This window comes from Ambystoma mexicanum, chromosome 1p, assembly GCF_040938575.1.
Source record: "Ambystoma mexicanum isolate Mex_15411 chromosome 1p, UKY_AmexF1_1, whole genome shotgun sequence".
NCBI classification, from domain to species: domain Eukaryota; kingdom Metazoa; phylum Chordata; class Amphibia; order Caudata; family Ambystomatidae; genus Ambystoma; species Ambystoma mexicanum.
In genome coordinates, this window is record NC_090921.1 from 183,919,269 (window position 1) to 183,937,398 (window position 18,130).

An 18,130-nucleotide genomic window follows, 5' to 3' on the forward strand; every position below is an offset into this window, starting at 1 on the left:
AAGAAGGGAAGTCTTAAATTGGAGCAACTCTCACCTGACCAAGATTGAGTTTAAAGTCTGTGTTAGGCAGAATCCTTTGCAGTGCCCTTAGGGACCACTACACACAATTAAGACTACAGGTGGTAATACAAGTTCACCTTTGGTAGAAGCCTGTACTACTATGTTAAAGTGGTAGCAGTAGCGGAGCAGCCAGGCTTATCTCAAGAGTATATGAGCAGTAGCAGAGATTACACAAAGGGACCACAATTACTGTGACTCAAGCAAACACTGACTGAAGGTTTCAGGTAAAAAAATATAAGTACATTTATTTTTTAAACCATCTGTAAAACACAACACTTCTATAAATTCAAAACCACACGTAAAATACACTACAAACAACCAATTATCTTGGCACAGAATAACTCAAGGTAAGTACCTTATGTTTTGGCGGACCTGTTTTGTGAAACAAAAGACGTTACCGGAAATACATACGCAATCACTTTTTGACAGCTCGGACGTATTAAAGAAATGCGTATCCACTGTAAAATATGTTACCGGGGCAAAAACACACTTAGCACCTGGGCTAACCAGAGAGAGTTGGGAGCAAAAATCATAGGCAATACTTTTGTCAAGGCAGACAGAATTAGAGAACACTCGCTGACAGAAATACAAAAGTCAATATGCCGGAGCCAGTGTCAAGTGGAACCGGGTTCCTGTTGTCGAGGATCACACAGTCAGACAGTTCAAGATTCAACGTTGCCAGGAGTACTTGGCTATTGTCAACAGAGGAAGCAAAAGTTATAAGAGGGAAGGAAGACAAGGGCAAGCCTTGGAGGAGGAGAAAAGGGGTTCACCCTAGTTCCTCGAAGTAGAACACAGTACCTTATTCAATGAAGAAGCTGGTGCCACGGCAGTTGTTCCTGGTAGTTTCCTGCAGACCCATGGTTCCTAGTGCTTCAGTCGTGGAGACGAGAAGGAGGACGTCTGGAGGGGTCTGCACCATTCAGGGATGAAGCCAGCAGCAGTGACGGTGAATAGAAGGTGCGCTCCTTTAAAAACAGGAGAGGCTCTTCAGATGGCTATCCGGACCACTACAGCAGTGTGAAGCGATTTCAACCACGAAAAGGATCCCCTGGCTGTGGAAGATGAGCTGGTTGACCCCACCAAGCTCAAGGGAAGAAGAATCCGGACTGGATCTTCTCTGGTCGTCGAAGGGTAGATAGCTCAGGACTGCAGCAGGGCTTCACCGGGACGGGGTAGTTGCAGCAGCCGTCTTCTCCGCTTCTCTTCGGTTCCTTGTAGTTCCGGTGGCGACTCTGACTTCCAGCCCAAGAGTCCTGCCTTTTATGCGAAAATCCCCCATTCACATAGCCTGGCTGTCAATCACGCAGCAGGGGGGTTGTCCAGTGTTAGGCAGATCCTGTGCAGTTCCCTTGGGGACCACTGCAAGAAGATTAAGACTACAGGAGTAAGCAGTAAACCCAATTGGTAGCAGTCTGCACCACCCAGATTTACTTGGTAGCTGTGGCTGAGCAGTCAGACTTCTCTCAAGAAGAGTTAGGCAGTATACAGAGGATACACAATAGGGCCTAAAACACAGTAGAACAAGCAAACACTGACCAGAGCTTTGTATCAAAAGTATATAATTATTTATTTAACATACACTTTAGAAAATACACTAGCACTATTAATCAAAAGCAAGTTCCAACACAATCAGAAAAGTATTTATACCTTCCTTAGCAATTACTAGACAAGTCTAAGTTAAAACACCACTTTTTGTCAAAACAGAGGTGAGCACGTAAGTTAGATGGCACTCCAATAATTAGGTTAAAGGGAGAGAAAAAGGCAGGTCATAAAAATAAAACATTTCCCAACACTTTTAAGAGACAAAATCAAGTTAATGAAGGCAGGGTATACTGTAGAGCCAAAGTTCATAGGCCAGGCCCACTTTGAATGGAGCAAGGCAAAATGTGCCCAAGATCACACGGTTTAGCAATGCATTCAAGTCTTTGTAGAGATGTTCAAAAGAGGTTGGGGTGGTTCAAAAGACAAGGTTAGAAGGTCTGGGGGCCAACCCAGTTGGAAAGCCAAGGATTTAAGCGTCACCTTTAGCAATCCGAAGAAAGGGAGGCCAGGTAGAACACAGTACCTTAAAGAGTGAGGAAGCTCCAGCAGTGGCAGTTGTTCCTGGCAGCGGGTGCAGGTCGTGGTTTCAACCAGGGGAAGAGAGGATCTCGTTGAGGAGGAAACTAGGAGTCATTGCACTGCCCAGGGAAGAAACCAGCCACTGAGTTCGTCGGTGAAAAGGTGCATTCCTGGTATTCGCGGTCACAGTGGTGCAGCTTGGCTATCCGGCCGCCGGGGTGATTGGCACGGGCGATTCGACCAAGAGACGTCCTGGAAGTTGAAATGGCGAACTGGTTGATCCCACCAGCTCAGAGGGAGAAGGCTCTTCCAGCAGAAGATCTCTTGTCGTTGGGAAAGTGGTGAGGTCATTGCAGCAGGGCTCCAACGGTGGTGTCATCGTTGCAGATGGCTCAGCTTCTTCCCTCTTCGGATTTCTTAGGTCCTGTGGCGACTTCTGAAGTTCCAGTCCCAAAAGCCCTGCTTTTATGCAGAAAAAACCCCATTCAACAGCCTAGCTGTCACTCAAACATGCTAAGTGGTGAGCCGGGCAGCTCACCACTGGCCCAATCAGAACAGAGTGCGACTTGAGTTGCTAAGGAAACGCAGTCCAGGGTGCCAATTCCCCCACCCACACATCTTGTGGAACCCAGACAGAGTGGCACCATTTGGAGGGCTTCTGTGGAGAAGCTTGCCAAAATAGTGGAACAAAGGGCTCGACCTTGGTCAGAGTTACAGAGATGGACACGAACGCCATTTTAGAAAAGTGTTCTGGCAAAAAGACCCAACCGGTGATTTAATATTAAATAAATAAACCGGCGGTATCTTTAACATTGCACCAAAAAGTGGTGCGTTTAAAATCAATGGGAAAATCCCATAGGAAATATTCCGGTGGAATACTTTGCGTGGTAACCACTGCCACCAGCCAGAAACTCGACAAGGGGGGACTGGACAGTGCCCCCTTGAAAACAGACCCAGATGCAATTGAATTAACCCTTTCCAGTACTATGATGGTTTGTACTGGTTCTGTTCACAATTGTGGACTAGTAAAGTCAATGGTGACTTTACATGCCCTGGGAGACAGTAGTCAGTCCCAGGGTATGGAGTCTATATGGGGGGTCACTATGACACCCCTGAGTTACTGCACTGAGGGTGCTGTGTAACACATACACAAAAAACAGAAGATACCCTATAGAGTAAAAGACCCCATAGCCCATAAGCACACAAAAAGAAAAAGACATACCTCAAATCATGCCTAAGAGTGGGAGGAAAAGAGTCTCACTCTTAGCAGGAGAAAAAAACAAACCCCAAAAATCCAGCAAAGCTGGGGGACTTACTAGGTTTGGGAAATTAGCCTTATAAGAGAATTCTCCCTAACATCCAGCCCGGACAACCACCTCAGCCAATCATGGCAAAGTGTGACTTGGGTTTCCTAGGATACCCTGTGCAGGGGGTGACTACACCCCTCCCTCACATTCAGCCCACCTAGACAACCAGGTGTCCAGAGAAGGGCTTCTGGGCAGAAGCCCGCCAAAAGACGGTGAACAAAGAAGGCAAACCTCGTTTGCTGTGCAAAGTAAAACACAAGATGGACTTTAACAAAAAGAAATGGCGAATAAACCCGACCGGAGCCAAAAGAAAGAGTATTTGGTCAAGCGGTTCGAGGCTAATATAATAGCCTAAAATAATACCACGTTTATATAGTATAATCGTGGTAGAAAAGTTAGGGTAGATACCACTGCCACCAGCCAAGTCTAAATGTTAAAAGAGCAAAACAATGCTCCAGGAGGGACAGATAAAAAGGGCTAAGGATTAACCCTTTCCAAAACTCCATGTAAGATGGGGTGTACTGGATCTGTGGTTATTTGACTATGTAAAGTTAATGGCAACTTTACCCTTTTCTGGGGGACAGTAGTCAGCCCCAGAAATGGAGTCGGTGGGAAGTCTCAAAAACAATCCAGTGTCACTGCACTGAAGGTGCTGTGTAACACACAAAAGAGTGGGGCTACTGAAATGGTGTGCTCCAGAGTCCACAATTACAAAAACAGATGAGATACACATGGCAAAACACAGGTAAGAGTGGGGGAATAGCTCACACTCTTACCAAGTGGAAAAAAGTAAACTCCAGAAATCCAGCAAAGCTGCTGAGGGACTCACTAGGTAAGGGAAATTAGCCATGGAAGGAGAATTCTCCCAAACAGTCTGTGAGAGATATACAACCAAGGATACTACATACAGAGAGTGTGTATGTCAAGGAAGACTATCCTAAACAGAACACTAAAGAGGGGACAACAGACAAGAGTGTTTTTGAAGAGATAGAGAAGTTCATGAAGGAAACAGCAAGAAGATATCAAGGAAGATTGTGTTAACAAAATGTACATTCTTTGATTAGAGACATTTATATAACTAAAGTACCAGAAGACAAGACCAGCAGAAGAGAGATATTCTCTTGGCCTAATTTTGAGTTATTCATATTAGTGGGTATGGTTAGGCATAACATTTGAACCAAGGACATTTATGTTTTGGTGACTTCCTGACGAAAGACGGACACCTTTGGTTTCTTTCAATAGGTAACGTAATCCCTTTAGCGATAGAGAAAGATGGGCCTTTTTCTTAAAAGAATCCTTAAAATGTCCAGCAGCTGTCCAGCTCCTTCTTCCGACTGCCACAATATGTAATTGTTGTTACACCCTCCAGTTGCACCATGTCATTAGCCGTTTCCTCCAATAAACCACTAATTAAATGGTGTGGCTGAGTGTAATGCCTACAAAGAGTGGAAACAAATCAGTCACAAGATGCCTCACCTGCTTCTTTTTCATGACCTTGAGAAACTTCTTGTCACCTCGCTCCTTGGAACTTACGAGTGACTTGGTGACATCAACTGTCCATTGAATCTGGCTAGCAGTGATGACCATCTAAAAAAGAAACATTTATCAGACACCCAGTGAATAGGAATCTCACACGACTGCATGGACACAAAATAACCCTCTTTGTGTCTCCTTAGATGTGCTGTTATTTTTTTTTATTATTTGTTTATAGTTTATTATAAACCTTTACAAAATCGTTCATTAAAAACAAGCATATAGGATCTTAGCAGAATGCAAAAACTAAAACAATTCATTATAATAAATCCAAATTACAGAACCAAAAAATGCCAAAAACAATACAGAAACACAAGACAATACACAAACTCTCAAATTCCCCCAAAGAAAACAACACAAAAAGAAAACAAGTCATCAAAAACAACTGTACTAACTTAGCTGACAAACCGTTTTTAAAAATGATATTATACGGATGATCAGAATAGAATGGTGACCATGTCTCATTTTGTACCAGATGTAGTCACGATCAACACATACATTTGAAGAGAACAATTCACAGAAGTATTTGATTCTCTGCTTAATCAGTAGAGGGCATATTAACAAGATACGATATAGAGTTTCCTCCATCCCTGATTGCAGAACCTTACACCATTTCTTATCCGCAGAGATATTACTTACATTTAAAATATAACAGGTGTGCATAACATTCAACCTAAATCTCATGAAGGAATTTCTTGTAGACCTAAGTGGGTATTTTATTAAGTAAGATTCCATACGTGGGAGAAATTTCCAGAAGGAGTGGGCTTGATTATAGAGTTTGGATTCCACCACTTTACTCATTGTCAGAGACCAATCCATCCCACGTATGATCAATTTACATTTTTTGGGCCTATTCAACAAAGTACACTTAGCTATACCCATTTCTTCCAACATACTTTCAGCATCTTTATTTAATCTAACCATGAAGGGACGAGATGCATCACTTCCCGCTTTAGTATACAAATTGTTGACCCCAAACATCTTACATTTTCTCCATAATAGAAGCCTCTTAACCATAACCACTGAATAGAGAGATTGCAGACCAAATTCATATCTTATCACCTCCATTGGAATGCTTTTGGGTAGGAAGAATAATATACCCTTCCAAATGATGCCTTCCAAGATTTTCAAAAAATCCATAATGTTCGTAGCAAAACATTCCAGACCATATGTTAGCCTTGGTACCACTTTCCTTAGGTAGAACTCCAAAATGGCTTTCATAGTGAATCCCCCAAATTTCATTCCCAATAGTCGCATTTGCCTTAACGCTATTTCAGCTTTAGCCCTGAGTTGGTTTTTAGTCAAAGGAGCAGATTCCATACCCGAAAAACAATACCCTAAGTACTTGAAAGCTTTTTGAGACTTAATGTGCTTCCCTTCACAAAACCAGTTATAAGACTCCTATTTCCTATTTGATTTCCCCATACAGATGATAATAGTTTTAGATGGATTTATTTTTAGATGGAGATCGATTATAAATAATTCAAACACCTTAATTAAGCGCTGCAAGCCCACTTTGGTGTTGTCTATCAATAGGAAGTCATCCGCGTATGCGAGCCACGAGATCGACATCCCATTGAGTTTAGGTGAAACAAAACCTCCATTTAAAAATACCGAATGGGCTCCACTGACATAAAGATTAAAAATGGTTGGTGCCAGCATACAGCCTTGACGCAAACCGTTATTGGTTTTCATTTGCGATGAAAGTCCACCTTCGGAATTCATTTTTACTACCAACCTAGTATCCGTATATAGGGCAATAACAAGTTCCAACAGATGTTTAGGTAATCCCAACGCTTTTAGTTTGTTGCATAAGGTGGGCCTATCCACTAATTCAAAGGCCATACTGAGGTCCATTGATGCCACAAAGGTAGATCTGGCACCCTTTACCCAAGTTTTACTCTGTAAGCATCTCAGGACTAAGCCACCACAGTCCGTGCCACATTTTTTTTTAAAGCCCATTTGATTCAGACTAAGAATTTGATTAGCATCTAATCCATTTCTGGATGTCAATCAATACCAGTGAGGCAAAGATCTTGGAATCTGAATCGGCTATAGCAATCGGACGGTAAATAATAGGCAACATTTTTTTTTCTTTTTTCTTTATTTGCGTTTATAAAGCGCACAGAACTGCACAGGGGCATCGTGGCGCTGTTACAGCAGACTTGATCTTGAACATAACATAGGAATATAGTTACAGAGTACAGCAGTTATTTGCAGTGGGACATTGAAGTTCAAGGGTTATGCATTGCTGTGGTTACAGTGCAAGCATAGCTGTGCTTGGGAGCATTCACATTGGTCATAAAACAAAACATTGAACTTAGAGGTTATGCTATGCTGTGGTTACAGTGCAGGCATAACTGTGCATGTGGAGGACTTTATCGGAATAGGAGGGTTTTGAGGTTTTTACGGAAGGTGTGGTATGATTTTTCGTTCCTTAGTTAAGTAGGTAAGGAGTTCCAGTTTTTAGGTGCGAGGTGTTGGAAGCTGGATCCTCCCGCCCTGGATCTTTGAAACGTGGGGACATGGATCATGTTGGTGCGGTGAGCTCTGGTGGGTCTGATGGATGCTTTCGATGTGATTCTTTCTGCAAGATAGGGTAGGGCATCCAGAGAGAGGCATCTATGTGTGATGGCCATGGCTTTGAAAAGTATACGTTCCTTCACCGGTAGCCAGTGAGCATCTTTCCTTGCTTGCGAGATGTGTTCCCTTTTGGGAATGGACAGCGCTGCCCGGAGCGCGTTGTTTTGCATGATTTGGAGTTTTTTTAAGTTGTGGGCGGAGGTGCCTAGGAAAAGGGCATTACAGTAGTCTAGTTTGGTACCTATAGTGGCTCTGGCGATGGACAGGCAGTTTTTAGTGGAGAGAAAAGGCACCTTGGTGGTGAGCGCTGTGGAAGAGGCTATGGCGTTGACCTGGCGAGACATAGAAAGTGAGGCATCTAGGTTAACACCTAGGGTTTTAACAGTCTTGGAGACTGTGATGGTGGAGTTGTCGATGTTGAAGGATTTGTATTGAGGGGAGAGTTTATTGAGAATTTTGTTGGTTCCTACTACGAGGATTTCGGTTTTGTCCCCGTTTAAGCAGAGGCCGTTGGCTGCCATCCAGGTTTGGATGGCTGTGTAGATTTTGGTTAGTGCTGTCACATCTTCTTCATAGGTCCCAGTTAGCGGGAGTAATACCAGCGTATCGTCTGCGTAGTTGGTGTACGCTATATTACGACAGTCGAGGTAATTGAAGAGAGGTAGGGTGAATATATTGTAGAGAGTGGGGGCGGTGCAGGAGTCTTGGGGGACGCTACAGTGGATGATGGTAGGGGTTGCAGAGGCAGTGTCTGAGAAGACTTTTAGGAGTCTGCCATTTAGAAATGAGGCCACCCATGCAATGGCTTCCGGGGAGAAGTGTGCTTCATTTTTTAGGTGCATGCCTAGGATATCGTGGTTGACAAGGTCAAAGGAGGCAGATAGATCCAGTAGGAGAAGGAGTGCCGGTTTGCCTTTGTCCATAGTGTCTGCAAACTGTATTTTTAGATCGAGTAGGGCTGCTTCTGTCCCGTGACCTGGTCGGAAGCCTGACTGTCTTTTGCCCAAGATATGGTTGGTTTCAAGATAATCCTGGATTTGTGTGTAGGCAACTTTATCCAGAATCTTGAGCGGGAAAGGCAAGGTGGTGATGGGCCTGTAGTTGGCAGCTACTTCTGGGTCGAGAGTAGGTTTTTTTTTAGAAGCGGGCGCACCCAGGCTTCTTTTAGACTGTCTGGGACTGTATTGGCGTTGAAGGAGGCATTAATTAATGATTTAAGGAAGGGGCGAGTGTTTCAATGCAGTCTTTGATCAGACTGGCGAGGCAGGGATCTCCTTTACAATTGGATGGTTTGATCTTGTTCATTATCTCAATAACTTCGTGTTCTGTGACCTCCCTGAATTTGAACGGGGTGGTGGGGGCTTTGGTGGATGGGGGCCCAGAGCTAAGGGTAGGCATGTGGCTTGTGGTGGTGGTAGATTTGAGGTGCTGTGATAGGTTTTTGTGGTGCTCCTTAATTTTTGTTTGTAGGAGTTCAATTTTATTTAACAGGGCAGATTGTATGGAGTTACACCAAGTTTGGTCTTTAACAATGTCTTGTGATTTGGTGGCCGGTGTGGTGAGTTCTTTGAAAATGGCGAAGAGTTCTTTAGATTCAAAGCTTGCATTAGCAATTCTATCATTATAGGAGACTGATTTTGCTGTGATTATGGCTTTTTTGTATTGGGCAGTGATTTTTTTGTAGGAGGATAGGGTGGCTGGGGAAGGAGATTTCTGCAAGGAGTTTAGTGCTTTTCTTTTCTTTGAGGGGAGTTCTTTGAGTTCAGTGGAGAACCAGGTATTTGAGTGTTTAATAGTTTTGGTCTGCAAGGGGGCAATGGCGGTGCTTATGGTGCTCTTGTAAATATCTGCTAACTCCGACGGGTCAGATGACTTGAGATCTGTGGAGAGGATGTATAGGTGGGGTGTAATTTTATCTTTAGTAAGATTTTTAGCACATCTTGCCAGTGCTGGGGGGATGGGGTTAGGTTTGTTTGTGTTAGAAGCGACGGGAATGAAGAAATGAATGAGGTGGTGATCTGACCAAGGAGTCGGGATGATGGAGCTAATGTCGATGTGACAATTGTGGTCGGCTATCCAATCCAGGACACGGCCTTTGTTGTGTGTGGGTGAGGTTATTTTTTGGTCAAAGCCTAGTTCTTTTAAGGATAGTGCAAGAGATTTAGCTAGTTTGTCCTTTTTGTCGTTATACCCCAGGTTAAGGTCACCTAGAAGGATGCTTTTGGAGGTGAGTTTTAGGTTTTCTGTTTGGCGGTGTATAAGGTTCTCATGGAACTCCAGTAGTGGACCGGGCGGGCAGTAGACGAGGTTTAAGGTGATGGTGGAGTTAGGGGAGAGGGCAATTTTTATAGCTAGGGAGTCTATGGTGTCACCTAGGTTAGAGGTGATTTGTCTGGTCTCGAGGTGATCATCTAGAGCCCTTTTTGAATACTGGGTTGGCTACTGAAACCCTCCATGACTGAGGAATAATTTTAGTTAAGCACACATCTTTAAAAAGAATATACAAAATCTTTGCCCAATAGAGAGGATTGGATTTTAAGACTTTGTTGGTGAATTATTCAGACCTGGAGCTCGGGTATTTTTAGATTTGCTTATCAGACTTTTTATCTCATCCACCTGACATAACAAAGGCCAGGAAGATACAGACTCCCCCGATTGGTAATATGTCTGATCACTTGCCCTGTATAAATTCGCAAAATGTCCAGCCCATATGTCTTTGGGTATTGGGTTTAACATCGAAACTTCCTGAGAAGAGTCTACATTATTAATCAGTTGCTAGAAATTTGATGACCTAGCACCCCTCATTGCTTCCATCATCCTTTCACCATCATGCTGGGCAGTAATACAGCGATGACTAATCTTCCAATTCTTAAATGCTTGTTTCAGCTTTTTTATTGCGCCCATAGCTCCGCTATCAATGGACCGCAATTTGCGAATTTTGCGTACCTCCCTTTTTTTCTCATAGACTTCATGGTCCATCGAATGCTTGTGATACAACTTTCGGCCGCTCCTCCAAAAGAACTGATCGTGAAACCTCTGCATTTTTGACTTCACAGTAGATTAAAACCATTTTACAGAAAACATTAGCATACGTTCTTCTAGCTTAGAGTCATCATATTCACGAATCAATGTTGCTGTACATTTTTTAGTTGAGTTGTGGGACCATTTGATCCTGTTCTTTGACGGATTAAGTAGTAGACCCTTGTTATAAAACTTTTGGTCCCTTAATAATACATTGGATACAAACTCAACCTTTAGCATACAGTGATCACTCTCAGGTACCTCCTTTACTTTGAATTTTACCATGGCGTGACTTAATTTATCAGACAAGAAAAAGTAATCTATTGTAGAGGAACAACCCCTCGCTTTCCACGTAAAATGGTAATTTGTGATCAATTTTAGACCCCAAAGGTCAGCAAAGCTCAACCAGAGAACTCCTCTTAATTTCTGATTACCATTTGCCAAGTTTGTCCTATTAAGGAAAAGATCGTCACCAACCAACCTATCTACTGAACAGTCAGCATTTAGATCTCCTGCAATAATTATTTGACCCCCTGGATTTTCACTACACCACAGATCCATAGATTTACCTAAGGAGACTAGCTCATTTTCCAGTTGTAAATCGGAAAATTCATTCGAGTTCCAGTAAGCATTAATCAACAGGAGGAAAAAAGCATCAACCCCTTCACCGACCTTAAAAGCGGTAGACAAAAACGAATGGCCATACTTCCAAGCCCCCGCTTTAATCAGGCCAGGAGAATCTTTAGAGGCCGTGAACAGACCACCCTTAGGTCTGCCCCTCGGACCCCTGACTGCACATAATTCCTCAACTGCAAACCCCTCCCACTCAACAAATGAGGTGTTAGGGAGAATTCTCTCTTTAGGCTGAATTTCCTAACCTAGTGAGTCCCCCAGCAGCTTTGCTGGATTTCTGGAGTTTGTTTTTTCCTCCTGCCAAGAGTGAGATTCTTTTTCTCCCACTCTTGGACATGATTTATGGTATTCCTTTGACTGGTAATGTGTTTTATGGGTTATGGGGTCCTTTACTCCATAGGGTCTCATGTGTTTTTCCTATGTGTGTTACACAGCACCCTCCGTGCAGTAACACAGGGGTGTCATAGTGACACCCCACCATAGACTCCATACCCTGGAACTGACTACTGTCTCCCAGGGCATGTAAAGTCACCATTGGCTTTACTAGTCCCAAATTATTAAAAGAAACCAGTACAAACCATCATATTGTGGACGTACTGGTCGGGGCAATTCGATTGCCACGGGGTCTGTTAGTCGAGGGGGCACGTCTCCGTCCCCCCTGATCGAGTTTTGGCTGGTGGCAGTGGAAACTACTTTTTATATTCGACCGTGAATATTTTCCTATGGGATTTTCCCATTGTTCGAGGCTACCAACTTTATTTAATTCTCATAGCCTCGAACATACCGCTGGTTTATTTAGTTAATATTAATTCTCCGGTTGGTATTTTTTGCCAAGACTCGATTCTAAAATGGCGTTTGTGTTCTCTTCTGTGACTCCAACCCAAGTCGAGCCCTTTGTTCCACTTTTTGGCGGGCTTCTCCACAGAAGCCTCCAAAAGTGGTGCCACTCTGTCTGGGTACCACAGGGGGCGTGGGAGGGGGTTTAGGCACCCTGGACCGAGTTACCTTGGTAACTCAGGTCGCACTCTTGTGTGATTGGCCCAAGTGGTGAGCCGGCCGGCTCACCACTTAGCATGTTTAAGTGACAGCTAGGCTGAGTGAATGGGGGTTTTCTGCATAAAAGCAGGGCTTTGGGGACTGGAACTTCAGAAGTCGCCACAGGACCTGAGAATCCGACGAGGGAGAAGCTGAGCCGACCTACCACGACAACACCACCGGTGGAGCCCTGCAGAACCGACTCACCACTTCCCGACGACAGAGAAGATCTCCCGGCTGGAGAGGCTTCTTCCCCTGACTGGTGGGCACAACCAGTTTACCTTTCTTTCTTTGCACCCCAGTCCGGTTTGTGGTCGAACTGCCCGTGCCAAGCACCCCGGCAAACCGGATAGCCACTCACCACTGAACCGCGAATCACCAGACCGCTCCTTGTACCTGAGAAACTCTGCGGCTGGTTTCTTCCCTGGCAGTGCAACGGACTCCTGTCTTCCTCCACGACAAGATCCTCTCTTCCCTCTGACAAAGCATCTACTTGCACCCGCTGCCAGGAACAAATGCCCCCGCTGGAGCGTTCTCACCACTTTAAGGTACCGTGTCCGCCAGGCCTCCCTTTCTAAAGATTGCTACAAGGTAATAATAACCCCTTAACCTTCTGGACTGGGCTGGCCGCCTTGACCCTCTAACTGGTCCCTTTCTTTGGACCAACTCCTTTTTGAACCTTTACAAGACTTTTGTGCACTTCAACCTTGTGACCCTGGACACATTTCGTTTGGATCCTCTGAAAATGGATCCGGCCTCTTGAACTCTAACTTCACGGTTTTACTTTGCCTTCCTCTCTTGTTATGCTCTGAGAAAAGTGTTGGGATCTGTTTCAACTTGTTCTCTGCTCTTCTCTCCCTTTTTAAAATGAACTATTAGAGTGCCATCTACGTTAAGCGCTCACCGCTGGCTGAAAATAAGTGGGGCTTTACTTAAGATTTGTCTAATTATTCTTTTAAGGGAGTGTATATCTTTTACTGACCGTGTTTTTGAATTGCTTACTATTAGTGCCTGTGTGTTTTTCTAGATGTGGTTTTAAAATAAATAATTATGTCTCTTTTACACCAAGCCCTGGTCAGTGTTTACTTGTTCTACTGTGTTCTCTTGACCTATTGTGAATACTCCGTATACTGCCTAACTCTTCTTGAGGGAAGTCTGACTGCTCAGCCACAGCTACCAAGTGAATCCGTGTGGTACAGACTGCTACCAAGTGGGTTTACTGCCAAACACCTGTAGTCCTAAATCTTTTGCAGTGGTCCCAGAGGGAACTGCACAGGTTTCTGCCTAACACGAGGTTAGCCACGTCTCCTGCAAAAGAATTAAATCAAAAGACTGTAAATCTCTCATAAGTAATTCATTGTTAAAAAGATGAAAATTTCCTCGGGAGTTCCAGTAAATCACTTTCAAAAAGGGGCTACTTACTAAACTGGTTTAACTAACTCTTAAGTTGCTAATGGCATCGCGCAAAGACAATGCCAGCCATCTCCAGTCTTGCCATTTTCTTGCCATCTGACGACTGTTCCTGCACTCCAAAGACTGTAGGATTTGGAGATTCCGATGATCTGTGCGGACCTGAACTGGATATCTAGCACCCAGAAGTAGGTGTCGCCATTCAGTGAAGGCTTGGCGGATGGCCAAGAATACCTTTTCTTGGACGGAATAGTGAGTCTCACTGGGGGTCAGGGTTTGTGAAAGGTAAGCAATGGGGTGTTCCAGTCCATCCTCAAGTTCCTGTTTCAAGACCGCCCCTATGGCGTAGTTAGAGGCATCCGTTTCCACTAGAAATGGGCGATTTGTGTCGGGCTGGGTCAGGATGGGGGCTTGTGTGAACTCTGTCTTCAATCGTTGGAATGCCTCATCTTGCGATGTAGACCAGATAAAGGGGGTGTCCTTCTTCAATAGAGCTACGATCAGCTGAACAATCACGGAAAAGGTAGAAATAAACTTCCGGTAGAAGTTGGCGAGCCCCAGGAAGGATTGCACCTGTTTCACAGAAGTGGGAGCGGGCCAAGCCAGTATGGCCTTTACCTTCGAAGGTCCATGCCAATTCATTCTGGGCTAAGGATGAATCCTAGGTAGTGAACAGAAGTAACGTGGAACAAGCATTTTTCGGGTTTGGCTAACAATTTGTTTTCACAAAGTCGTTGTAGTACTGCCTTTACGTGTTCTTCATGTTTTAGACGATCTTTGGAAAAAATCAATATGTCATCCAGATAGACAATGACGAAGAGGAACAACATATCAGAGAACACCCTGCCCATAAAACGCTGAAAGACTGAGGGAGCACTGGCTAATCCAAAAGCCATGAATAGGTATTCAAAGTGACCAAAGGGTGTTCTAAAGGCTGTCTTGCATTTGTCCCCTTCCCGGATTCGTATTAAATGGTATGCACCCCGAAGATCCAGCTTCGTGAAAATTACAGCTCGTCTCACAGCTTCCAGGATATCCGAAATCAGGGGCAGTGGGTATCGATCTTTGAGGGTGCATTGGTTTAAGCCTTGATAGTCGAGGCAAGGTCTGAGTTCCTTGGTGTCTTTCTTGGGAACGAAGAACAATGAAGCACCTGCTGGAGATTTCGAGGGTCTTATGGTGCCGTTTTCAAGATTGTTGTCGAGGTATTCCCGAAGGGCCTTTTTCTCAGGTTCGGAAAGGATGAACATTCGACCGAAGGGAATTACAGCTGAGGGATCTGTATCAATGGCACAGTCTTCAGGCCTGTGAGGGGGTAATGCTTGGACTATGGCGGTAGAAAATACATCAGTAAACTCCTGATAGGACTCTGGAACTTGTATGATATTGGAAACCATGAGCGATGTTTCTTGGTCTCTTGGAGGTTCTTCAGGAATTATCGAGGAAGGCCCGAGGGATAGACAGTGGGACATACAGAACTCTGAGCCCAGGAATAATGATCCTGCTGTCCAATTGATATACGGATTGTGCTTTTGTAACTAGGGCATACCCAAAACCATGGGGTAATGGGCTGACTTTATGATGTCGAATGTAATCCGCTCTTGATGATGATTTATGGAAAGTTGGATCTCTTTAGTCTGCAGGCTTATGGGTCCTAAAGAGAGGGGTCTTCCGTCAATTGCTTCCACCGGCTGCATGGTGTTTCGTGTCTCGTACGGAATATGATGACTAACAACCCAGTCTTGATCAATGAAAATTCCCATAGCTCCGCAGTCCACCAAGGCCAGAATGGGATAGGTCTTGTCTTCGGAGGGCGAGAGGAAGGCCTGTAATATCACCAAACTATTTTGTCCAGGAGAGTTCAAGGATGGAATTGATGTGGAGCAAACATCTCTCTCCCGACACCTCGCTCCATCTAGGATCGGGAGCTGGCGTTTCCCGAACGCCGTGGAGGGGCTAGAGGGCATTCTCTAACAAGATGTTTATCTGAGGCACAATACATGCACAGGCCTGTGTGGATCCTTCTCATCCTTTCCTGAGGGGAAATAGGCCCACGGAAGGCTCCGATTAGCATGGGTTCCGGATCTGTGTCATGGGTTGAGTCAGAATTGGTTTTAACAGAGGTCTCAAGGGAATTCTTTTGAAAAGGTGTCTTGGTCTTTCAGCTTTCAGCCTTTCTTTCCTGGATTCGAAAGTCTATCTGCAGGGCTAGTTCCATAAGAGCCTGGAAGGAACTAGGACGAGCCACCCGGGCTAATTCATCCTTAATGTCCTTGTTTAGACCCCTGCGAAATAGAGTGATACGTGCTTCAGGGGACCAATCCGCTTCCTTGACCAGTTGTTTGAATCTAGTGACGTATGTTAGCATATCCTGGGAGCCCTGTCGGAAATCAAGTAAGCGTTCTTGAGCACTAAAAACCTGTTCTGGGCGGTCGAACATAGTCTTGAGTGCCTGAATGAATCCATCATAATCATCCAGGAGAGCATCTCCTGAGTTGACTAAGGGCGTAGCCCAGGTCAACGCGTTCCCTGTGAGGTGCGAGATGATGAACCCCACCTTCGCCCTAGAAGTTGAAAAATGATAGGGCTTAAAGGTGAAATGCACCAAGCAGGAATCCAGGAATCCACGTAAAGATTTTGCCGATCCATCATATTTGTCCACCACTCCACCACACAGTAACACACTGTCCTTGTTAGGGGGGTCGCGAGACAAAACTAGCTGCTTTAGCGCAGCATTCTTAGCCTTTAAGTTCTGTACTTCAGTTGTGAGCACTTGCATGCCACGCATAAGGTCCTGGACTGCTTTCTCCATAGCAGTATCAGCGTCGGTCATTTGGCGTCTCAAACTGTCGTAAATCTCCCCCCGTCTCACCTGAGATCGCTTCTTGCTCTGTTCCGCGGGAGGATTCCTCTTGTGGACGGATCGGGTCTTGTATAGACTTGCTCGAGTCTCGTCCGGCTGCAGAGCGCATTCAGAGTTCCGGGAAGGCCGCTCTTCCAGGATGTCCAGGAAAGTAAGTAGCGGTCGTTAAGAATGGGGATTCCAGGAGTCGAATTGAGGAAAAAAGTGGGAAGGAAGGAGGAAGGAAACCAGGATCTTGGTTTGAAGATTCGCCGAACAGCACACACACGTCAAGTCACTACCGAATAATAGCGTTGAGACGCGCGGGGCCGCGGGGGCGTGGCCAATTTATAGGACGTGCGGTGTGTAAACGTGAAGGGTGGTGTGAGGCAAGTCGCTTGTTGCGGTTATTTTGGGAGTAACAAGGAATACAAGCCCCGGCGCGATAAGGACCAGGCGGTCCAGAAGGGGCAAGATCTATGGGTCATGACAGTTCAAAGGTCTCACATAAAGATACATCAAAACCAGAAGATGTTATGTATGAGTTGTGAATGGTTAAGTCATAAATGCCAGCATGATTTAGCACGACTAGCATGATTCAGAGGAAAAGTTTTCTCACTTTTATTATAGGGTGGAACTGTTAAATGACAATAAGCCATTAAGGACTTCGGTATTAAAGGATCTTCCTCAGAAGAGAAGGGAAATACTACATCTCATCCAATGGAGTCATCTACTACCCCCGGTAGTTGTCTCCTCCCATGTGATCCTCCCCCATATAGCCGCCCAGGTTCAGGATCAGTTAGAAGCTGCAGTCCACAGGCCACATGGGAGGAGGTCATTGAAGGGGAATCAGTGATGACTTCACTGGATTCAACATAGTATCTAGAGTACACTATCCTTTTATATTAGGTTTCTATAAACAAAACCTCTCAGGAAAGGGGGCTAGCGTTTACAAACGAGTGTGAAAAATGTTTCCCGCAGGAGAAAAGTTGTTCCCGGACTTACCAAGTAAATGAACGAAGCAACTGCGAACCAGGAGATTGGGTGAAGACACCTAAGCTGCTGAGTGTTGCTATCAAGAGACAGCAGTTTGCTGCTATTGCACCCACAAAACACTACTAGAAGGATTGCAAGATGGTGCTGACATTACGAGCCACATACAAAGGTGTGGAAAGCGCAGATGGGACAAATCACCTAATCTGGAACCAAAAATAAATGCAACAGTGAAGAAATGCTTTTTCCTCCTCCGGACGGCAAGAAGAATCCTACCTTTCCTCTCCTTCGCGCACAAAACACTCACTATCGTCGCCCTAATCATGTCCAAAATAGACTATGCAAACAGCCTCTACCTCGGAATACCTGATTACCTCATGAAGAAACTGCAACGGATCCAAAATGCAGCAGCAAGACTACTCCTCAAACTATCCAGAAGAGACCACATCACTCTAGCCCTAAAAACCCTACACTGGCTCCCAGTAAAACATTGCATCACCTTCAAAACAATGTGCATAACACACAGGGCAATCAGCGGACAGGGAGCAGAATTCCTACAAAAGAAAATAACAGTCGACAAACCAACGAGACCCCTCCGATCGAGCAACGAAATCCGCCTGGAACTCAAACCATACCTCAAGAAAAAACT

The 18,130-nt window shown here is 44.7% G+C and overlaps 1 protein-coding gene across 1 annotated transcript in view; it reads right to left on the reverse strand.

Annotated features, from left to right (window-relative positions):
- DNAH2 (dynein axonemal heavy chain 2) overlaps window positions 1-18,130 on the reverse strand; it is a 3,498,763-nt gene that overhangs the window by 1,939,936 nt on the left and 1,540,697 nt on the right. The window contains exon 34 of the mRNA XM_069646273.1: window positions 4,908-5,018. Coding sequence (XP_069502374.1) covers window positions 4,908-5,018 — 111 coding nt within the window. The remainder of the gene's footprint in view (window positions 1-4,907; window positions 5,019-18,130) is intronic.